This window comes from Schistocerca serialis, chromosome 7, assembly GCF_023864345.2.
Source record: "Schistocerca serialis cubense isolate TAMUIC-IGC-003099 chromosome 7, iqSchSeri2.2, whole genome shotgun sequence".
NCBI classification, from domain to species: domain Eukaryota; kingdom Metazoa; phylum Arthropoda; class Insecta; order Orthoptera; family Acrididae; genus Schistocerca; species Schistocerca serialis.
In genome coordinates this window covers 485,673,915-485,695,671 of record NC_064644.1, presented here as the reverse complement: position 1 = coordinate 485,695,671, position 21,757 = coordinate 485,673,915, and the positions used below count along the sequence as shown (strand labels likewise).

The window sequence follows — 21,757 nt, the reverse complement described above, 5'->3', positions numbered from 1 at the left end:
GGAGAGTGATACGCAAACCGATTAAAGGAAGAGACAGTTACCAATGTAACTACAGAATACATAAGGAACTTAAGCAATATCAATAAGATAAACAGAAATAAATAAATGCAGTTTGTAACTGTTCTCATAAACAAATGCAGTTTGTATTTGTTCTCATTCCACTCTACTTTCTGGCTTTTACGGTACCTATTTCTTAAATCTAGTTTTGTGACATTTTTTGGCGTCTGTGTGGATATGCTGTTCCACCCCAAATTCAAGTGATTTACTACTTCCAGTTGCATGTTAATTTAATGGACAACTTAACCACTTCTCATTGAAGTATAATTTAAATGAAATAAAGTGTAATAACCTTTTGAGTTGCTTATTACGACTCTTGCTAAGGTGCATTTGCTAGTCTCATTGAACTAATCCTTTCTATACGAACGCAGGAAACGAAGAGTCCCTCAGAGAAAGACGTCGGTACTTCTGAGTTTGTGACGATGAGTAGTGCACCGCCGTGCACCGTTGTCTCATCCGCCAGCCAGTCAGATGAATCGCCCAACGACGCTCACCAGGCCGACGACCCAGCAACTGACGGCCACGGTTCCAGTGTCATGCTGCCTCCAGCGCTACCGCCATTGCCACGTTCACCACGACCCCTGCCCCCGCCATCGTCTCTGCCTGCAACCTCACTGCCACCGACTGCCGACGACCCACAGCTGTCGCCCTCGGTATCCACAACAGACCCTCCACAGGAACCCTTCAGTATGGACCAGTCCCTGGTTTCTCCGCAAACGTATTCCTCCCACCAGACTCGCAATCCCATGCTTTCTCCAGCTCCACAAATACTGCCACTTCCACCACCATCGTCTCTACCTTCATCCCCACTGCCAACAGTTGTCGAAAATCCACAGCTGTCGTCCCCAGTATTCGCAGCAGTCGCTCCAAAGCACCCATATACAGTTGATAGGTCCAACATTTCTTCACAGAAGCATCTCCCAGGTGTACAGTTCCATCAACTTCAAGAGCAGCTAGAGGCACATCCTAGAGACCTAGGCCCAGCTTCGCAGGGACGAAGAGATCCGAACCCAGCGTGCAACTCGAGTTACTCGACACCAGCTGACGCCCACGAACCAACTGCACAAGTACTGACGCCTGCCTCCCCAGCTGACAGCGTTCAGCGTCATCTAGTGCCCGTCACAGAGATCCATGGCACAGACGACATCAACATCGCCAGCTCAATCGCCTCTCAAACTGAGAAGTTTCATGGATCATGGGTGAAGCCGAACGTCCAAGATGACTCCATCCGTCACCCACCTGAGCCAAAAGTTGCGTGGGAAATGCAGTCGCATTTCTTCCCCTTGCAACAGCAGGTTGGTGACTAACATCACGTACTCATTGTGTAGTTTAACGACCTGTACGCCATCTACAGTCAACTAATTTCCTTACTAGATAGGAAATAACTCCTAATTCAATAATAGAATTTTGCGTACTTCATTTCGTTATGTTATCCTACTGTTCTTTCTCCTCCTGCTCTTGCTTAACCCTTTTGATGTACGGTACTTCTCTTTACTGACCGTTTCTTATTCACGTCGACATCACTAGCTGAAACGATTTGGAGTGTGAGATTTTTGTAAAAAGAAGCTTATTTGTTATATTCTAAACGATATGGAAAAGGGTTCATGAGCAGATGCAGCAATTTCCTGTTTACAGTTAGGTTTGCAAACTGAATTAGAAATTAAACAGAGACAAACTTTCCTCAATCTACGTGCTCTTTTGTGGTAGGTAACTTTCAGACAACCGTAAGTTCATTCGAAAATAGCTGAATTCCGTGAGTTGTCTGTTGGCGTAGGGTATACACAAAGTACCCAAAGCATGTGACACAAATTTGGTTCACAACACCACAAAGGAAAAAAATTCTAGAACCTATAGTTGCTTCATATTACCAAATAAACGTATGGGGAAAGCCCAATGCAACAGAGATTTCCAGAGGGCATGAATTACAACGTTCAATAAATGCCAACTTGGTAATGGAACGGTAACCTTAAACATTGCAGTAGAACAAAAATACATGAATGTACAACACAGCTTTTTAAGACTGTTTGGTGCAGTACATGCGAATGTATGAAGAAATTTGCAGTGAAGGAAAGGAAATACATGAATGTGTTAAGTAAGTAAGAAGACCATAGGTCACGGAGTCAACTTGTTCACCTTTAGTACCTACGGCCCACGAAACCGAAAAACAGTTAAATAACACAGATAAGGAAAAACTAGGCTATACTTCCTACAAATAAATGAAAAGTACCTCTCCCCACACGTTACTCTAAAGTCTCATTGAGATCTGGAAGAGCATACCTCGACAGGAAAACAATGCTCTGTGTAAATAGTAGACTGTCATTCTAGTAGACAGATTAAAGAAGATTTCAGTTTTTTCTTATCACGTAACTGGTACGATCGCTCATGCATACCCCACGCGCCTTTTTATTTTTAGTAGATTTTCTATAACACTGTAGTGCTGCAGGGCACTTTATCTTTGAGACGATGTACTCTCGCCTGTTTAACTGAGTGGTTATGTTTACAGCAGGTAAGTTCGTGATGGTAGATAAACTTTTAATTAAGTATGAGATTTTTGTAAGGAAATAATTTCTGCCATCTCAGATTGAAATGGTGTTATCTTCTCGTAATGAAGCGAACGGATGTGATCCTGAACTCGACGAAAGCTTACGGTGAGTAGCTGCTGAAGTAACGATTGAGTTCAGCGGCAATGATCACTCAGGTATTGATCTGGATTATACAACCAAACGTTACAGTGTTTCATAGTTGGGCGAGGAACTGGAAAATGAAGACGCGTTTGGAGCAACTAGTGATGTAAAAATACGTAATGCTGAACATTTGAATAATAGTAGTAATAATTTATTCAAAAGGAGCTCTGTTCTACTACCAGTGAATGCTCGAAGTCGAACTCAGAATTTGTTTATACTAAAGGTCTTTGTCTGCCTTGCTTTGAATCCAGCACCATGCACACCTTGTAGCAGACAAGAAGACGACGTATCACGAAGAAATTACTCGTATTGGACGCAAATCTGTAGATGGGAGCTATATGTACAAACAATGAAATTATTAAAATTTCAGAAATATTGTGTGTGCACAGTAGTGTTATCTCCTAGCATGTTGTACTTTACTGAGTCGAGATAAATGTATGTGTGGGATGATGACAGTCACCTTGTCAACTGATCATCTTTGTCTGCCCCCATAATACCTGAAGGTAATGGCTGTCATCTTGTTAGTTGATCTTCATTGCACTACCCATTAGTACCCAGGGGTAATGGCAGTAAGCCTCAGTTTTGCTGTAACATGAAGATGCGACTTCATTGCTTGCTTAGCATTATCAACATAAGGTGACAAACATTTTGTATGAAAGATAAAATCAGTACTCTAGCTTGGAATTGCGATAAAGCCTGGGTAACCTTGAAACAACGGCAAAATTTGTTTATTACCTATATGAATGTGTATTACTTCTGTTCAGTATGACATATCCTCCAAGTCCAACCTACTCACCATAATGTGACAACACATGTTACCATTACAAGCAGAATACGACAAACGTTTTGTTCTGCAATGTGTAATTGATATCCTAGCATGAAGTCGCTATAATATTCGGATGACTGTGAAAGCATAACAACCCTAATGTCTTACCTATATGAATTTGTATTACTAACTGTCTGGGGGACTGATGACCTTCGCTGTTTAGTCCCCCTTAAACATCCCAACAACCACCACCACCACCACTACTAACTCTCAGTATGCTACTCCATCGAAGTGTCATTTACATTCCCCTGACCAAGGGTTTAAATTCCAACACGAAGTTAATACCCTTGCGTGGGTCACTACCATAGTTAGCTATACTGCAATTGTGTTTTCGCATCACCAGCTTTGCTCATGTTGTGATCAATGTAGACACTGCAGTAGTTCTATCTGTATATTATGAAAATATGCAGTTATGCTACATCACAATAAAAATATCAATAATGTCCTTCATTCATTCATAAAATTGTATTTGCTCAGTTAGTTTACCTACAGTTTGGCGTTATTTAGTAGGTGATTATAGGAACAGGGATGGCTCTGGGAAGGTGCTGGGCGAACCGTGCCACCGGCCAAGGCGCCAGGTTTTGTGGGGTGGCAAATTTTAAATTTTAATTTGGTTCAAAAAGATGAAGGTTTAGCATGAATAAAAACGTGTGAGAACAAATTGGTAATACTCATGATCCGCAAAATTTATTGTTTACTGGAAATTATCTACGATACTGTAAAACAGATGATAAATGAAGCTCCCTTAGCAAAATATCTTCATACCAAAGGTTGCGAATGGCGTGTTCACACCTTAATCCCTACCACACGCCTACACACCAGTTTTCCGCTTGAGAAAGAAGCGAAAAATGTTATAATAAATAAAGAAAAATGAATGACAGCATATGATGGCATAACAATGCTTTATACACGTACAGTAATATCGCTGAGAAAAGCACTTTGTAATGAATAAATAAAGATTCAGTGAAATATGCAATGTGCACCGCATGCCATAGGCTTTTGAATCGAAACATTCTCATTAAGCGGCGTTTATATGTGGATAGATAAATGGTACTGTATATTTTTTTCTACCACTCCCTAGCAACTTGATGTGCCATTTATACGATCTTCACTCCTCTTCCTTTTGCCACACTCCTACAAATTAATTTTTTCCTGCTTTTTCTGTAACGTCTTTTAAGTTTTCCCATGCCATAATCAATTGAATGCCTTTGAAAAAATGTGAATAGGCAGGTTCATTTTTTTTTTTTTTTGTTCGATGAGAAAAATTTATGACAGGCAGTCTTGGATGGTTGTAAACCTGCCATAATGTTAAAGCCACTAAGCACAGCAGTACGGGAAAGTAGGACGGAACCAGTCGCCGCTGTTAAGAATAACGTTATGCATGGGTTGAAATAAGCAAAGATAAAAATACAGACAGAATACTTGCACCTATGGCTCGCAGTTTGGCAGACCTTACCCAGAATTTTGAGTTGTGTGGTTCAGTGGCGACCTGATATGAGATATATCACTCAACATTAATATTAATCTACCTATACTCGAAAAGAGAGTATTTCACAAATTACCGAGATGAGCCAATATACCAAGATTACTAACTTTACTTAAATAAACTGACAACCCAACTTTTTTCTTTAGGCAAAGAAACTGACAACCCAAATCCATGTAGGAAACTCATCCGTAGGTGGTACAACGCAGATACGAAACAGACGGAAGAAAAAACGGTTCCGCTGTCAGGGAGATGATAAGAAAATTGATTCAGAATGCGGTACAAAGAAGAATTTTAGTTAGAAGCACTGGATGTTATTATATGTGCTCTCAGTAACAGATGTGAACAGTTTAGAAGTCAGAGTGGACTTTTTGATTTTTTTATAAGACATTAATGAAATTAAAGACAGGTCACCTGACGTTATATGTCATAAAAGTTCCAAATTGTGTGATAGTTGCAGTCATAGACATTCTAACGACATCAGTACTGTCAGTTTTAAAGATGAAGTTAAACTGATCTTAACATTGGTAAAGCCATGTAGCACACCAAGCCAGACTTTGAAACTCATACAAAGAGTACCGATTTGTGCGTAATGTACAGAGAAGCATTACAACTTTTGCGAATGCATCTACTGACAGTGGCAAGTGATAAAAACAGTTTTTCGAAACTTAATCTGACTAAAACGCGACATTGGTTAACAATGTGATAGGCGGTACTTTGTGACCTGGCAGTAGTGTCGACTCAACATGAGTTAGCTGAATGTTTGGATTTCAAGGAAGTCATGCAAAAGTTCACTGATGCCTAAGCAAAAAATCTTAATAGAAGGTAAGTGTGTAGAAATATGTTTATCACTAATTTTGAAAGTTATTCGTTCTGAGTCTATGGCATGAGCACGAGCATTACATTTTTTGCCAGCTTTTCACTTAAAACTGAATGTCTTGTCGTCTCTTATGAAAAGGTTGAACTGAAATTACTATTGTAAACAACGTGCTTCGGTGCACATATTTTCGTGATGACAAAACTAATTGGCTTTCACTGTGCAGGAAGTTAAATCAAAATTGTTCCATAAAAACCACCACCAAAATGAAAATGTGTACTGCCCATAAAGTTGAAACACTGAAATTACACACCAACACACACTGTACACTGGCCCACTAACAAAATAAATTACAAATAAAATGCTTCGAATTTGCGTAGTGGAAACGTGAAATGAGAAACGAAAGAACCGACAATATACAAAAGGAATCTCACCTGAAAAATTACAGGACAATCGGCAGCTACAGCACAGCATGAAGAAATTGCACCAGCTAAAATATGCGAAAGTAAAACTCAGCTGCTGGGAGAAACATTGATGTTCATCCAAATGACAATCAAAAACTTATCTTGAGGTGTTTGGTGTTTGGGCAAGGGACCAACAGAAACTCCTCTTGCAGTGAAACACTAAGCAATAACAGAAGTTAGACCAAGCCACAAGAAGTCAATCGGTATCTAAAATAATATGTTCCATAACAAATTAACAAGTGGACCAGTATAAATTCCTACGCTCATTGAAATTGTCTGTTGCAATAATAGCTGAGGGTTTTGGCTGACAAATGGTCTCTTGCCTGCTAATGTCACGTATTGGAGAAAAAACTAAGTGATGCACTAATTGTTTTATCCTTTTCACTTGCAAAGATATTACAAAGTATAAAAATGATGTACAATATTTCTACATGACACAGAATTGTATCCACAAAAAAATCACATGAACATATATAAGAAATTACATAAAACATCACATATACACTTACGCAATATATAGGTAAACATGAAAATTCAAACATTTGGAATAAACTATTCATGATAAAGTAAAAGGTAAGAGATATTGGACAAGCAAAGCAGTCACATAAGATACATGTACGACATCTAAAAAACGAGAAACACAGTAGTGTAATAACCACAAATTCATTTGTATTCAGAAGAAATCGAAAACATATTAGAAATTATGAAAATTAAAAAAATTACGTATCACTTGAAAATTATAGTCTTTCATATCAAAATTATCAACACTTTAAAGTTCCAGATATTTGACTTGGATTCATGATAAAGTTTTTAGGGAAGGGAAAATGGAGCTGTCTTAGTCATATATCAACAAGCCATGTTCATTAAAAATAGTCAAACATTCCCATGCATGCATCACATATCCATTTAATCACCTGTACTTGAGATATTCCTCAAATTATTTCCGTCCTTCAACCTCTTCAATCTCAAAGAACTTATTTCCAAAATCCCTTATTCACCACTTATAATATTCTTTTACCAAACCTCATACCTCACGTCATTTCAAATCATTTCTTTAACTCTCATTTTCTCAATCCTGGTTAACTATCATCTTAACATGTATCTCTGGTAAATTATTGCCAACTCATGAGTTTCTACCTTATATCTAGTACTGGAGATCTCGCTGATATTAGAGAAGCATATCACACCCATTCACACAATGTAGAAAAAGAGCAAAGCATCTAACTACAAGCAGAAGAAGCGCCAATCTTGATATGCAACATAAGATCCAAAAGAAATTTCATCACTAACGCAATTGCACACAAAGAATCCTCGAAACCACAAAATAATAGAAGATTAAGTTGTCATTGCACATGCAACTGTGTACCACATCCTAGCAAAAATTTGTTCAACCAGTTCAAAATCTACTGCGCAGCAACATGAATCGATCTGCCTCTCAAGTCACATAATCCTTATATTAATACGTGTTGTCTAGTAAGTTAAAACCTTAGATGAGAAATATTTTGGTAAGTACTATAATAATTATAAATTAGTAATTATTTTGCCCTTTTTCCTTCGTGACAGATTTCCTCTCTGATTTCTCACAGTTTCTGAGTAAGTCTCCCCCAATAATATTTCAGTATGCAGACATTTTCCAGTAAAGTTTCTCATCACAAACTTCCAAAAGGTCTGGTGAACAGAAAAAGTTAAAAATTGGTACAAAGTGGTAAAACAATTTTTAAGTGTACATAAGTATCTAAGGGAAATTTTCAAGAAATACTGGGGTCATGCACACAAAACATCATTCACAAGAGATGTGGTATTGATAGGAAAAGCAGCAAAATCCATGTAAAATTTTGCTAATCCTTATGTCAACTCTTTCAGGTACTCAAGCAAAAATTTTCATGTAGAATGTGTAAATTATTTCATATCATTCAATGTCAACACTTACACACTTTTTAACTTGCAACCTAATCAGTGTAATATTCTCCTAAAAACACGTGTCAACAAAAAACAGAGTGCCTAACCAATCCCTAGTCATCATTACCTCAAATACATCAAAATATAGCCGGCCGGTGTAGCCGTGCGGTTCTAGGCACGTCAGTCTGGAACCGCGTGACCGCTACGGTCGCAGGTTCGAATCCTGCCTCGGGCATGGATGTGTGTGACGTCCTTAGGTTAGTTAGGTTTAAGTAGTTCTAAGTTCTAGGGGACTGATGACCACAGATGTTAAGTCCCTTAGTACTCAGAGCCATTTAAACATCAAAATATATCAACACAGTTATTAACATAAACTTCATCATACATCATCACACAAAATGTAGCACCAATGGCTTCAATGTGCAAATTACCTCATGTCCCATAAAACTTCATTAGTTTTCAAATACAGTGCTTAGTCTGTACAAATTGGCATAACAGAATAACTACATCGTTATCTACTTAATAAGAAAATTATTAATAGTACTGTCCCATTCTTCACTTAAAACCAGAAAACTTGAATAATGTTTACCACTGTTACCCTAAATACATCATGGAATTGTATACATCATCACCAATATGCGGATGACTTAGTTGTGATGGCAGATTCGATTGAAAGTTTGCAGAGTAATATTTCAGAGCTAGATCAGATATGTAAGGACTATGGTATGAAGATTAGCAAATCCAAAACGAAAGTAATGTCAGTGGGAAAGAAATATAAACGGTTTGAGTGCCAAATAGGATGAACAAACTTAGAACAGGTGGACAGTTTCAAGTACTTAGGATGCATATTCTTACAGGATGGCAACATAGTGAAAGAACTGGAAGCGAGGTGTAGCAAAGCTAATGCAGTGAGCGCTCAGCTACGATCTACTCTCTTCTGCAAGAAGGAAGTCAGTACCAAGACTAAGTTATCTGTGCACCGTTCAATCTTTCGACCAACTTTGTTGTATGGGAGCGAAAGCTGGGTGGATTCAGGTTACCTTATCAACAAGGTTGAGGTTACGGATATGAAAGTAGCTAGGATGATTGCAGGTACTAGTGGATGGGAACAATGGCAGGAGGGTGTCCACAATGAGGAAATCAATGAAAAACTGAGAACGAACTCTATAGATGTAGCAGTCAGGGCGAACAGGCTTAGATGGTGGGGTCATGTTACACGCATGAGAGAAGCAAGGTTACGCAAGAGACTCATGGGTTCAGCAGTAGAGGGTAAGAGGAGTCGGGGCAGACCAAGGAGAAGGTACCTGGATTCGGTTAAGAATGATTTCGAAGTAATAGGTTTAACATCAGAAGAGGCACCAATGTTAACACTGAATAGGGGATCATGGAGGAATTTTATAAGGGGGGCTATGCTCCAGACTGAACGCTGAAAGGCACAATCAGTCTTAAATGGTGATGATGATGATGATGATGATCACCAATATACTTGTTAATCATGCACTAGCTTAGTAGAAAACAAAACTGCATTCATTCCTAATGAGTTACATGAAATTCCGTTTGTATCACTATCTACAGCATTAGGTACTCGCAAGATAGTATTTACTCAACAAATATCTTCGTGTGTTATTAGGTGCATTCCTTAGGAGTTCTGAGTATATAGTATTTGAACTATGATGGCATTCTTTTGTGGCTTTCTGTTGTAGGGAGAATAATTTCTCACCAAGAGAATTTCCTTCACTTGATACTGGATGAGATATGACCAAAACTTACTGTCGTATGTGGAATTTCCTGGCTTGTGTCTTCATATTATTAGATTTTCTGCTTTTTTCTGCTGTATTCTGGACATTTGTTAAGGCTAGTTGTATGATAACTTTGTGCCAAAATTTTCTGCTGTGAGGAAACTGTACAAATTCTTTCATTTTGTCTGGTGGTTGTTGGTATTTTAACACTAAGGCTGGTAGTATAGAAGTTGAGTCGTGAAGAAACACTTTTAAGATATCTCGAAATGAAGGGATATATTTATCCGTTTCTATGTCAACAGTGGCAATAGATTTTGCACATTTTGTTAATCTCTTTCATTACCCATTCTGATAGGTTTGGGATTAGAGAATGTAATGAAATAAATATTGGCTGGATCTTGTATCTCTTTAATGTAAGTAACCACACATTTCTAGTTTTTTGGAATCAGGTGCAATACCTTTCGGGAAATGATATGGCCTAATCATTTTACACTCACCTTACTAAAATGCAATTTTTCTGTTTCACTGTCGAACGTAAACCTTCAAAAATGTTCAACAAATTTTCTAAGATTTTGTTATGTCTTGATAAAGTTGATTCTGCTCTCAAAATATCATCGATGTAGGTGCTGTGTCACTTCAGATGGTCTGGAAAAGTAGTATTTAGCCCACAAATAAATACTGCTGATGATACGTTTAAACCAGAACGCAATTTACAGAACTGGTAATACGTCCCAAGGCATGAAAAGGTTGTATACTTCCAGCAGTCAGGCTGTAACTCTATTTGCCAAAAACAGGAGTGTAAATCTACAGATGACAATACTTATTTGTGATAGAAGTTTTATAAAAATTCTTCAAGTGCCTGGATCTGTCTGTTTGCGGAAGAACGGTAGTATTGACCTGACATTAATCCAAGACCAACCTAATTAAACCACCTCTTTTTTCAGTGATGTGCAATGGACTGTTGTAGGAGCTGACAGCTGGCTCAATATCACCATTTTCTAACGTCGACTGGTTATGAACTGGTATTACATAAGATCATACACAGAATTTGCTGTGATCTCGACTGAAGGTGGGATAGCAATCTCTTGATGGTGCTGGGTCTAAGTGTAAACACTACAGCATGTTTTTCTAAAATTTCGCTAAGTTCTTTGTTGTCATGTTCATGAAAATTCTTTGCTTCCTTTTGCTTGCCAGCCGCGGTTGCCAAGCAGTTCCAGGAACCACGTGGCTGCTACGGTCGTAGTTTCGAATCATGCCTTGGGCATGGATGTGTGTGATGCCCTTAGGTTAGTTAGGTTTAAGTAGTTCTAAATTTAGGGTTCTCATGACCTCAGCTGGTAAGTCCCATAGTGCTTAGAGTCCTCTGAACTATTTGAGCCTTTTGCTTGAATGGTATACTTACATTGATTACCTTATCGTAACTGTCGTCGTTTGTCCAATGATATGCTGTATTTCTGTCAACATAAACAGCTGATCATTGAAAAGGATTATTATGGAGGAACATGGACGGTTGGTCTCTTCTTCTTGTGATCTTAAACAATATTCAAATTTCCTAACAAAAAAAATGGTTCAAATGGCTCTGAGCACTATGCGACTTAACTTCTGAGGTCATCAGTCGCCTAGAACTTAGAACTAATTAAACCTAACTAACCTAAGGACATCACACACACCCATGCCCGAGGCAGGATTCGAACCTGCGACCGTAGCGGTCGCCCGGCTCCAGACTGTAGCGCCCAGAACCGCACGGCCACTTCGGCTGGCCAAGTTTCCTAACAGTCTCATAGTTAACATCACCTGTTTTTCCCAAAATGGTCCTTTATGTTTTAATTTTCCTAAGAGGTAGAGTCAGGTAAAATGTTGTTTTTGTACATTTATTGTATGCTGAAGCGCTGATAACTGCTATTGCTCTGCCTGTGCCCAAAATGCCGTAAAATTATTATTAGCAATGGAAATGTTGATTATAGGATGTAGAATTTCTTTTGGTCCATCTTCGTTTTCCTTGAGCAGAATGTCCCTAACTTCTTCGAACTGCATGAAGTTAGTAATTACAGCAACAGAGTCATCTGTTCACTGTCTTTTCCCTTCAGCTGCCGGGGTCTGAAATCACTAGTTTCTCTTTTTATTCTCTCACTGACTTTCGTTAGTTGTCGGTGATCTAATTTCGACTATTACCAGAGTTGTGTCTTATAGACCTGTTTTGCTGACTGTTATTCTCATATTTGTTGTTGCCTGAATTTCCAAGGTTATGCCAGGTGTTGTTTTGGCCAGTCTGCTTACATTGCTGATGACTTGATTGTCTATGATTACTACTATCGTTGTTATTATATTTATGACTGTTTCCTAAACGATGTTTATTAGTGGAATCAGAATTCGTAGCTTCTGAAAGTGCGCCTGTCTTTGTAGTTGTTTTGATGCCATAATTGTGTGTCGTAAAGATGGTGTCCATGATGGTGTCGTGGTAGTTATTGCCATGAAATTTATTGTATGATCCACCATTGTTCTTTTACGAGCAATCGTAATTATAAAACTTGTTCTCAGCTAATTTTCCTGTTAGGGCATGGTCATTGTCTAATTCCAACTATTGCAAAAGGCTAAAAAATTCCTTTAAATCGTCCTCACTAGATTTTACAGGTTTTCCAAGATTATTTGACGTAAGTGGGTAGGTAATTTCGTAAAGCAAATTCTTATTAACTCAGGTAGGCTGAGCGGATGGTATAGGTATTGGTTCCGCAACGTCATGTCCTCAAAATGTTGTACTGAACTTAAGAAATCCAACTGTTCAAAGTTGTTCGACATGATTATATGGTGTTTCACTCTGTCCTGCTTTGATGTAGACAAGTATTCAGTTAAAAATGCCTCCTAAAAGTCCTCTTCTGATTGAATGACTTCTCGTTCATTTTATAGATATTTGCACGTGAATTCCAGCTTGTGTTCAAGGTACCAATTTGGTGGTAACGCATAGATAAACTGATCAATCCATACCATAGGATAAATTTCGTTAGTGAATTTTAGGAAAACTTTGAATTGTCCTACAGTGAGAATGAGATTATTATCAAATCAGTTTTTGCGCCTCGGTGCAGTGTTTTCGCGGTTGCGCCAAGCGCTCTTTTCGCTGTCATATCTTGACATCTATAACGGTTCACATTGGTAATCTCGCAAGCGCTGTAGGTTACTTTTGTCGCCTTGGTTTTCATAGTATGGACTGTGTTACTAAGTATGAACTCTTGTTTACGGTTATTATTGATCAGTTTTTCTTCAATACACGTGAGTTGTGACTGTACGATTGCAATATCATTCCTTTCCTGTTTATTGATTTTTATCTGATTTTCCTTGAAATGTTTCAAACATTGGCATTAGATTCCGTCCGCGAAGTGCACAAGCACTGTGTCATTGAAATTTGGATAATTGTTGGCAGACGAATTTGTTATTTTTGCACACAGTTCATCTGTTTCTTCGGGATCTTTACTTACTTGTTCTTTCTGTATTTCTGATCGTAAGTATAAGGTTTCGGATTTTTCGTTCATTTTTTGACATTCCCTTGTAAAAATACGGTCTGTTCCTTTACCTAAATAACTATTTCGTTGGGGCGGACGGCGATAATTTTCACCATTATTTCTGCGCGGTCGGCTTTTTGTGTATTTTTAATTTGCTCAATGTCGGATTTTGAAGGTCCTAATCGGTTAGTAACACCGTCAAATATTGGTTGAAAATCTTTCCTTATTTCTTCTCTGAGTTGCTTAATAAACTCTGTATCTTTTCTTGTGTCTGTTCAAACTGCTCATTAGTTTGTTCTTGTGACCGTTTTATCTGTTCTCTTGAAACAGTTCGTCATTGTGACAGATTCTGATCTATTAAAAAAAAGATGCAAAACTTGAATCTGTGCAATTCAACTGAACATCCCTAGCTGTGTTGTTCACTGTTTGCGGTCCGGTTTGCATGTTACAAACTGACGACTTATCGCTTAGCGATTCTTCTTCTTTTTGACAACTATCGCTCTTTTTCAGAATTTTGTTCTATTTCAAATATAGGCACCTCTACCTATACTTGCGTAATTAGATTACGTTCGTGTCAGTTGTAGTATTGATGCTAAACGGCAACTGTTCGTTATTAAATGAGTTAAATGACATGCTTTCTCTGTGTTGCGTCAAGTTCTGTTGCTGCTCATCGCTGCGCTGAACGCGTCTGGTAGTCGCTGTTATAACATAATGAGATTGGCAACCGTTACCAAAAGTGCTAAACCGTAATATGGTCCATCGCTCAGTATAAATTTGTAAAAAAATTGCAGTAACTGAAAACATAACGTAGCCGTTGCCCAACAGGAAAATCAAGTAGTCAAATTTTTACACTTAATTAAACTTGAAATGAATTAAACTGAAATTACCTAAACTGTGGTGGGAGGTGAACTGTTGTGTTGTGACATTATCAGTATGTGCAAGTAAAGGTTACTACCTTAAAAACATTTCAACAATGCAAATCCATTCTGTCTGTTCGACAAATGCAGCTGCGTCTGCAAGTCCTTCCATCAGATTAATAATTCCTGACAATTTTATAAAGTAAAATCCTCCTGCAACATACGCTACGCTAAAAGTCCCGCCATCTTACTCCATGTCCAACACTTGACTGCTCTCCAATGCCCAGCAGAGCCAAAGCTACCCAAGGTCAGAGATACTACTGTCACTGCTGTTGACCATTTCACAGACGTCACATGGGGCTGCTTCGCTCTCGTAAAATGAAACTTCCACTCATTCTGAAACTACCCGCAAATAAATGTCCAGTCCACTTATTTAACTTCACCTTTCAATTTTAGTTCTGATTTATTTACCTATGTGGTGATTTTTCATTCTTTTATGCGGCATAGGTTGCCAATTGTCACTCACCTGTTCGAACACATTCTTGGAGATCATGTTTCACATAGTATACTCTGTTTACTTTTCCTTGTTCACTGGGACCCATATTTGTGCTAGGAACTCGTTGACTTAGTTTCGGAAGTTTCATGCGTTTTGCAATTTCTGCCAGTGTATACGTTGTAGAATTGTTCAGCACTGCAGTGAATAGTTGTTCAGTGCACTGTGAGTTGGTGTGCATTTGTTTCTTCACACAGGGTGGTGCACGATATGTGTTACCAATTGTTTCTTTCACAATTTACGGCGCACATTATATATCCCACTGGGGTCTCTACAGCAGTACCAGCAATGCTTGGAAAAACAAATGAGTTACGAAATGACGTGTAATTCACGATACTGCCGCTAGGAGACTTGTAAGCAGCAATGGCTGACAATGGAAGAGACAGCTACGATCGGCAATTGTGTTACTTTTTCATGGAACTAAAATCCTTGTTGTGACTCAGAGGCGTTTTCGACAACGGTTTAACACACGATGGGTCCCTTGCAAGAAGACCATAGACACGTTGTACGATAAATTTGTACAGGAAGGAACAGTATTGGAAGCGAAGCGACCTCGGCCTAAGCCTGTTTGTTCACCGGAGAATATTGAAGCGGTACGAGTTGCTGAACAGAGAAGTCCCGGGAAATCGTGTAGAAAGGCAGCAGTGCAACTGGGAATATCCAGACGCTCCGTTCAACGCATTCTTTAAAGTGACCTCCATATATACAAGATGACCTGTCCACAGAAGCTCACTGAAGAACACAAGCAGCAGAGACTACTGTTTGCTCGGTGGGCGGAGGATAGGGAAGAAACTTTCAACAACGTTTGTTTTTTAGACGAGGCACATTTTCATTTAGACGGTGTGGTTAACAAACAAAATCTACGCTTTTGGGCCACTGAAAATCCACAAGTGCTTCATGAACGACTACATTATGCTCCGAGGATTACAGCGTGGGCAGCAATTTTCCTTTCAAGAAACTGTGAACAGCAAGCCATATTTGAGCATACTTCGAAGTAGCTTCATTCCACAGCTTCTTGCTACTGCCTTGCCCTTCAACACCCAGTGTTTCATGCAAGATGGAGTAAGGCCACATACTGCAAACACTGTGTTGGAGTTTTTACACGAGCATATCGACATGCGGATCAATTCACTCTGGTTTCCAGGTCCCTTCAATGACGGACAAAGTTGGCCCCCCCAATAGTCCAGACCTCAATCCAAGTGACTTTCTTCTTAGGGGGTACCTAAAGGAAAAAAAATTCCCGAAACGTCCACGTGATGTAATGGAGCTCAGAAGACTTATTCTTCAAGCTTGCAGTGAAGTTACGGAAGACATTTGCCGTAGGGTAATCACTAACTTCAGTGTTCGTTTGAAGGAAGTTAGGAAACGAAATGGTGGACATATTGAGCATCTGCTGAGTTAGAACAAATCTCCATGGACGGCTCTTCATTGTAGTATATGTGCCTTTCAGATTGTATTGATAGTAAAGTTTGTATTCAAAAACAAAGTGGTAACACATTTCGTGCGCCACCCTGTATTTGTGGTGTGCTACAAATATGTACCATAAGCGTAGAAAAACGTGTAAGTAAATTCGCGGTTTCTCGAAACCTGTCTCCCCTCCGCATTGTTTACATCACAATAGGCAGCCAGTATGAAATCCAAATAGTGAACGTTGGAAGTACTGTGAGAACTACTCCCAGCCTGGTATCCTCGTGGCAGTGGTCATGGTGCTCTTCCCTCTGCAGCGCACGTTCAAATGGCTCTGAGCACTATGGGACTTAACTTCTGAGGTCATCAGTCCCCCAGCACATGTTCCTCTGAGCTCAGTGGACGAGAAAAAGGGAACTGATTTTACAGTTATACTCTCCGGAAGTGACGAAACCTTATTTTGGTTGACATAACTAATTTTTGTGTTACAACTCATAATACTTTACGCTGTTAAGTTTCACTTCTGCTTCACTGACTGGTACCCTACACCTTCTTCTGGTCTTTAAGGCGCATTTACGTCATAAAGACGTATCAATAAGTGCTATATGTCAAAATAATACGTCAAAGATTAATGGCAATGTGAAATAGTTTCGTTACGCATGATAATACAAGGAGAGCGTTATGTGGGGAGTTGATTTAGAGGTTGAAATTTTCATATAGGGCGACACTATCCCTGGGACCGGGTCTGCGTAGGAAATTGACTGCAAATATTTTGGAGACCTTTCACATCATAGTTATGATCAATATATATTGCAACTTCCCTCAAAAGTTTATCTTGTATGTAACTTCTAATACTTTTGCTCCAAATGTAAAAAAACGGTACCTTTATTCCAAATGCAAATAAAAGAGCAATATTAGGCTGTTAATGACATCGATTATTTTTTGACATGTAGAACAAGATGCGTTATCTTCGTTCCTTTTAAAATGGTACTTGCTAAGAAGAAGCATTACTGGGAAAACGCTCATTGATGACAGTTTTTTCTAAGAACTAAAAACAACATTTCTTCAGATTGAAATCACAATACCGTATACAAATTTTAAGAATGGACATAGTATGGTAGCACTTTATAAAGCCTGATAGTACCACTTAGGCGTGGAAACATTTGATTTGAGGGTGCACTGTGTTTTACCTAAAGTGTAGGAGTAAATAAAGGAATTCATTACGTTCTTACAGTAGCTGCCAATAATTCAGAGTGCCAATTTGTTTTCTGACTTGCCTGTTTCAAGCAAAATTGTATTCTCCAGTTATAAGCTTCATCTCGTCAGTTTCACTATACCATTTAACTTATGTTTAAACTTGAAATTTCCTTGCCTCTTTAGCATGTTATTTTTAGCCACATATTATTAGGCATCGAAATAGCATTTAGGCTCTCTCTCTCTCTCTCTCTCTCTCTCTCTCTCTCTGTGTGTGTGTGTGTGTGTGTGTGTGTGTGTGTAAAAAATGTGACACTCAATGTAAACAGTCTATTACCACGTTAGTGATGCATTTTTGCAGACTTTTAAGTACTGAATTAATATGTGACAGTAGACAAGAACCTTACAACCTTTGCAATTATTTATTTGAATGAAACAATGTTATGTCACTTGAGGTAAGTGTTACATTTTTGTATTGTTGAAGTATTCTGCAGACATTTTAGAGTCGGAAAGAACACTGTGACAATGAACAATATGAGGACTTTAATTTGGGGCTTCCTTCTGCCTTACCCCATGTAATTTCCAGAAACTGAACTTTACGTGTCCCCTGATCTGCTTAACCTGTACATTCATGGGATAAACATTGTTTACACGTTGTGTGTGAGTGCATGCATGCATGTGTGTGTGTGTCTTTTATTGACTTATTTTAGGTGTTGATATACTGCTAGAAACACCATTTATGTATGTTTTGGGAACAATTCTATTGCAAATGGTGCAGAGGAAATACGGATCATCCAGAATGTTTTGATTACAGCCAACATGGCTGCTGCAGCCTACATTGTCATTTCAGTTTAATGCCCACTGAAACAGTATGCTGTTATTGGGTTATTCGTTTCAAATGGTTCAAATGGCTCTGAGCACTATGGGACTTAACATCTTAGGTCATCAGTCCCCTATAACTTAGAACTACTTAAACCTAACTAACCTAAGGATATCACACAACATCCAGTCTTTAGAGAAGGAACTGCAGTGCGGTCTTCCTCTGTGAAACAGCTTTGGACATCACACACATCCATGCCCGAGGCAGGATTCGAACCTGCGACCGTAGCAGCCCCGCGGTTGCGGACTGCAGCGCTAGAACCGCACGGCCACCGCGGCCGGCCGTTATTCGTTTCAATTCCGTGTTGAGGTTATCTGGAGATGAAAAGGAGCAGGATGGAGGGGGTGAAGGTAGGGCAAAGAGGAGGTGTGGAGACAATGAAAAGGGGTGGGACATGTCTTGCCATGCGATGATGGTGACATGATTGGTAAGAAAGGGGTAGCATGTCGTGCAATAGATGTAATTTAGGTGTGACTTGTGGCATCAGTGGTTGGGAGCATGCGGTGGGCACATACATCCTTTGCAACGTTCAGCAGATGACTGAAGATCAAATTTATGCAATTTGTCGAAAGGTATACTACACATAAAATATCTAAACCGTCAATTGACTTAACTAAACAAGTAAGGTGTGCCATGTGTTCGAAAACAGAAGACAGAAGAACAAAAGTTTGATGTATTAGTTGTAGCACACTACTATAAAATGGCTATGCAAAATGTCTTTGTAAGGTCTGCGTATTATACAGGAACCAACATGGTTTTGTTTCCTTCCTGATACAGGTAGTTCACAATTTGCATTATTCCACTCCTGTGTTTCCTATTGCTACTATCAATTAATATTTTCTAAATGTCAACATCTTTGTAATGGAATACACACCATATCTTTTTGATATGGGGAGGATTTGTCTGGAAACCAGTATGTGCCAGAAATAATCTTGTATTAACAGGAATATCAAGGTTTATTGATAATTGTCTTGTACTTACATATTAAGTCCTTTGCCGCAAGACCTTAATAAAATCCAAAAGAATGCAAATAATGAATGAATAGAGTTTGACTGTGAAATATAGCAATGACCTAAAATTACAATAAGAACACAACCTTAGCAATGACCAATCAGCTTAAATACTAATGAGTAGTCAATGTTAAATTTGGCTTTCGAATACAAGATAGCAGCAAAATGAAAGATGCTAATTAGTAGCCACCATTAAACTAAATGGTGGCATGCAACATAGCAGCAAAATGATAGTTTTCCTTGAGCCATGTATTTGCAGTACTTTGACAACCTCAGCAGTGGCTTATAATGAATAGTCACGCTAAGTAACCATGCAAGATGACTTGGGCGCCTACGAAATCCTTGGTAGTAATGGAAATGATGTCTATTGCTTTCAAAACTGACGTACCAAAAGAAGACAGTGCTAAAATGGCCATAATAATAATTTTCAAAAATAATATTTGTTTAAGTGCGTTTTCATTAAGTGTGAAATCAGCATATTTCAGGAGTAATTTATCACATTAAATACTGCTGAGTAATTACACGTAAAACATTCAATATGACCTGGCAGAAAAATGCAAATAACAGATTTTTAATAATTTTTTTAAATTTCCTTAAATATCAATCATGAAATCCATAAAAATGACCTTACCACATATGCTGCCAACTATTGACTAGATAATGCTATATCCAATTAGTATCAAAATTAAGATGAAGCAATGCATAAATACCGAGCAAAAGCCCCTCCTGGGTTTTCACACTCTCATTACAGCTACCTGTGGGCGACTTCCATAGTGTCTCAACCAGTTCCTTGCAAAACAAGTGCACTCGTTTAAGGCTATCCGCTACTACAACACATAAATCAACCATTAGATAAAAGCAAATATTCAGTATCAAACAGCACTACAACCGAAACGTTTGGCGAGCAGGATGGATGAAGCTAGTGTATGTGGATGGAGGAACAGAATTAGATAATTCAAATAAGTTATATTCTTTTGCAATGTTGAAATTTGTCCACTGACTGGGGACTATGAACGTTCGTCATGACAGAACATTATAATTCAAAGTCAACAGTCACTTCGAGCCACCCAAAAATGTTTTATCCTTCCAGCAATGGAGAAAATACGGTCTGAGAACACGTCAAGTATTCAGTTTTTTCTCAGCATAAGCTTGCTCTTTGCGCCACTGATTCTGAATGGGCAACGAAGGTCGGATAGCTTGTCAACCAGTTAAAAGAAATCGGATTTCTCCTTTACCTATGAATGTTGCTACACTATCAGTCCACTTCACGTCCCTACAATAATTCCCAATTATCCTAAGTATTACAAGAGAGAAATGAGTCACTTTTTATGCATACTGAATAGAATGTTTACTATGTGTTGTATTTGGGGGAAAAACAATTGTGTTTGTACAAAATGACTTTTCCTAGATGTAATTGTGTAACACGATGACGTTTTGTTGTGCAGGTTAATCTGCAAGAAGGGGGCTTCCAACTGGAGGAGTCCACCCGTGAAGAGCAGAGCAAGCTGTCTCGAACAGACGCAGGCAACAACGAACTCCAACAGCAACAGCAGCAGTCGCACGCCTGTCTCAGCTCGCTGGTATGCTGCGATAGGGTGGCGCCAGGCAAGCAGCCTGAGGGCATCTGGCTGATGGAGCGGCAAGCCGTCCAGGCCAGTAGCCCCCCGCGCATCTTCACCGAACTGTTACCTCCAGTGAGCAGTTCCAAGCCTGCCGTCAATGTGCCAGTCGCCATGACTTTCACGGGAGACGAGAAGCCAGACAGCTGGTGTCCAGAACTAAAAAACGACCACAATGCAAATCCTACCTACGCAAGAAGCGAAGAACCACAACTTCAGATGCCACAGCCGATATTGCCCAATGACCAGCAGCGACAGTTTCTTAGGAAAAATACTCTAGCCCACGAGAAAGAATATGTTTGCAAAACATGCTCCAAGAAGTTCGCCACACGCTATTCTCTGAACGTAAGTTGCCATTTCTAGTTGTTGATATAGTGGTTTCCAGTCGGACGACTGGCTTAATGCTGCTCTGCGCGCTACTCAATTCTGTGTAAGCCTCTTCATCGACGAATAACTGCTGTTACCTACACCCATTTGAATCTCTACATCTATATTAACATCTACAGTAGGTGATCAAAAGTATCCAGGCACTTGGCTGAAAATGACTAAAAGTTCGTGGCGCCCTCCATCGGTAATGCTGGAATTCAATATGGTGGTGGCTCACCCTTAGCCTTGATGACAGCTTTCACGCTCGCAGGCATATGCTCAATCAGGTGCTCGAAGGTTTCTCGGGGAATGGCAGCCCATTCTTCTGGGAGTGCTGCACTGAGGACAGGTCGGCCGGACGGTAGGTGAGGCCTTGCTCGAAGTCGGCGTTCTAATACATCCCAAAGG

At 39.2% G+C, this 21,757-nt stretch overlaps 1 protein-coding gene across 1 annotated transcript; it reads left to right on the top strand.

Moving 5' to 3' along the window:
- Positions 1-461: 461 nt before the first annotated feature.
- Positions 462-21,346, top strand: LOC126412707 (uncharacterized). Its single transcript, XM_050082424.1, has 2 exons — positions 462-1,352; positions 20,810-21,346. The coding sequence occupies exons 1-2, from the start codon at positions 480-482 to the stop codon at positions 21,344-21,346; spliced, it is 1,410 nt and encodes a 469-aa protein (XP_049938381.1). The 5' UTR covers positions 462-479.
- Positions 21,347-21,757: the final 411 nt, after the last annotated feature.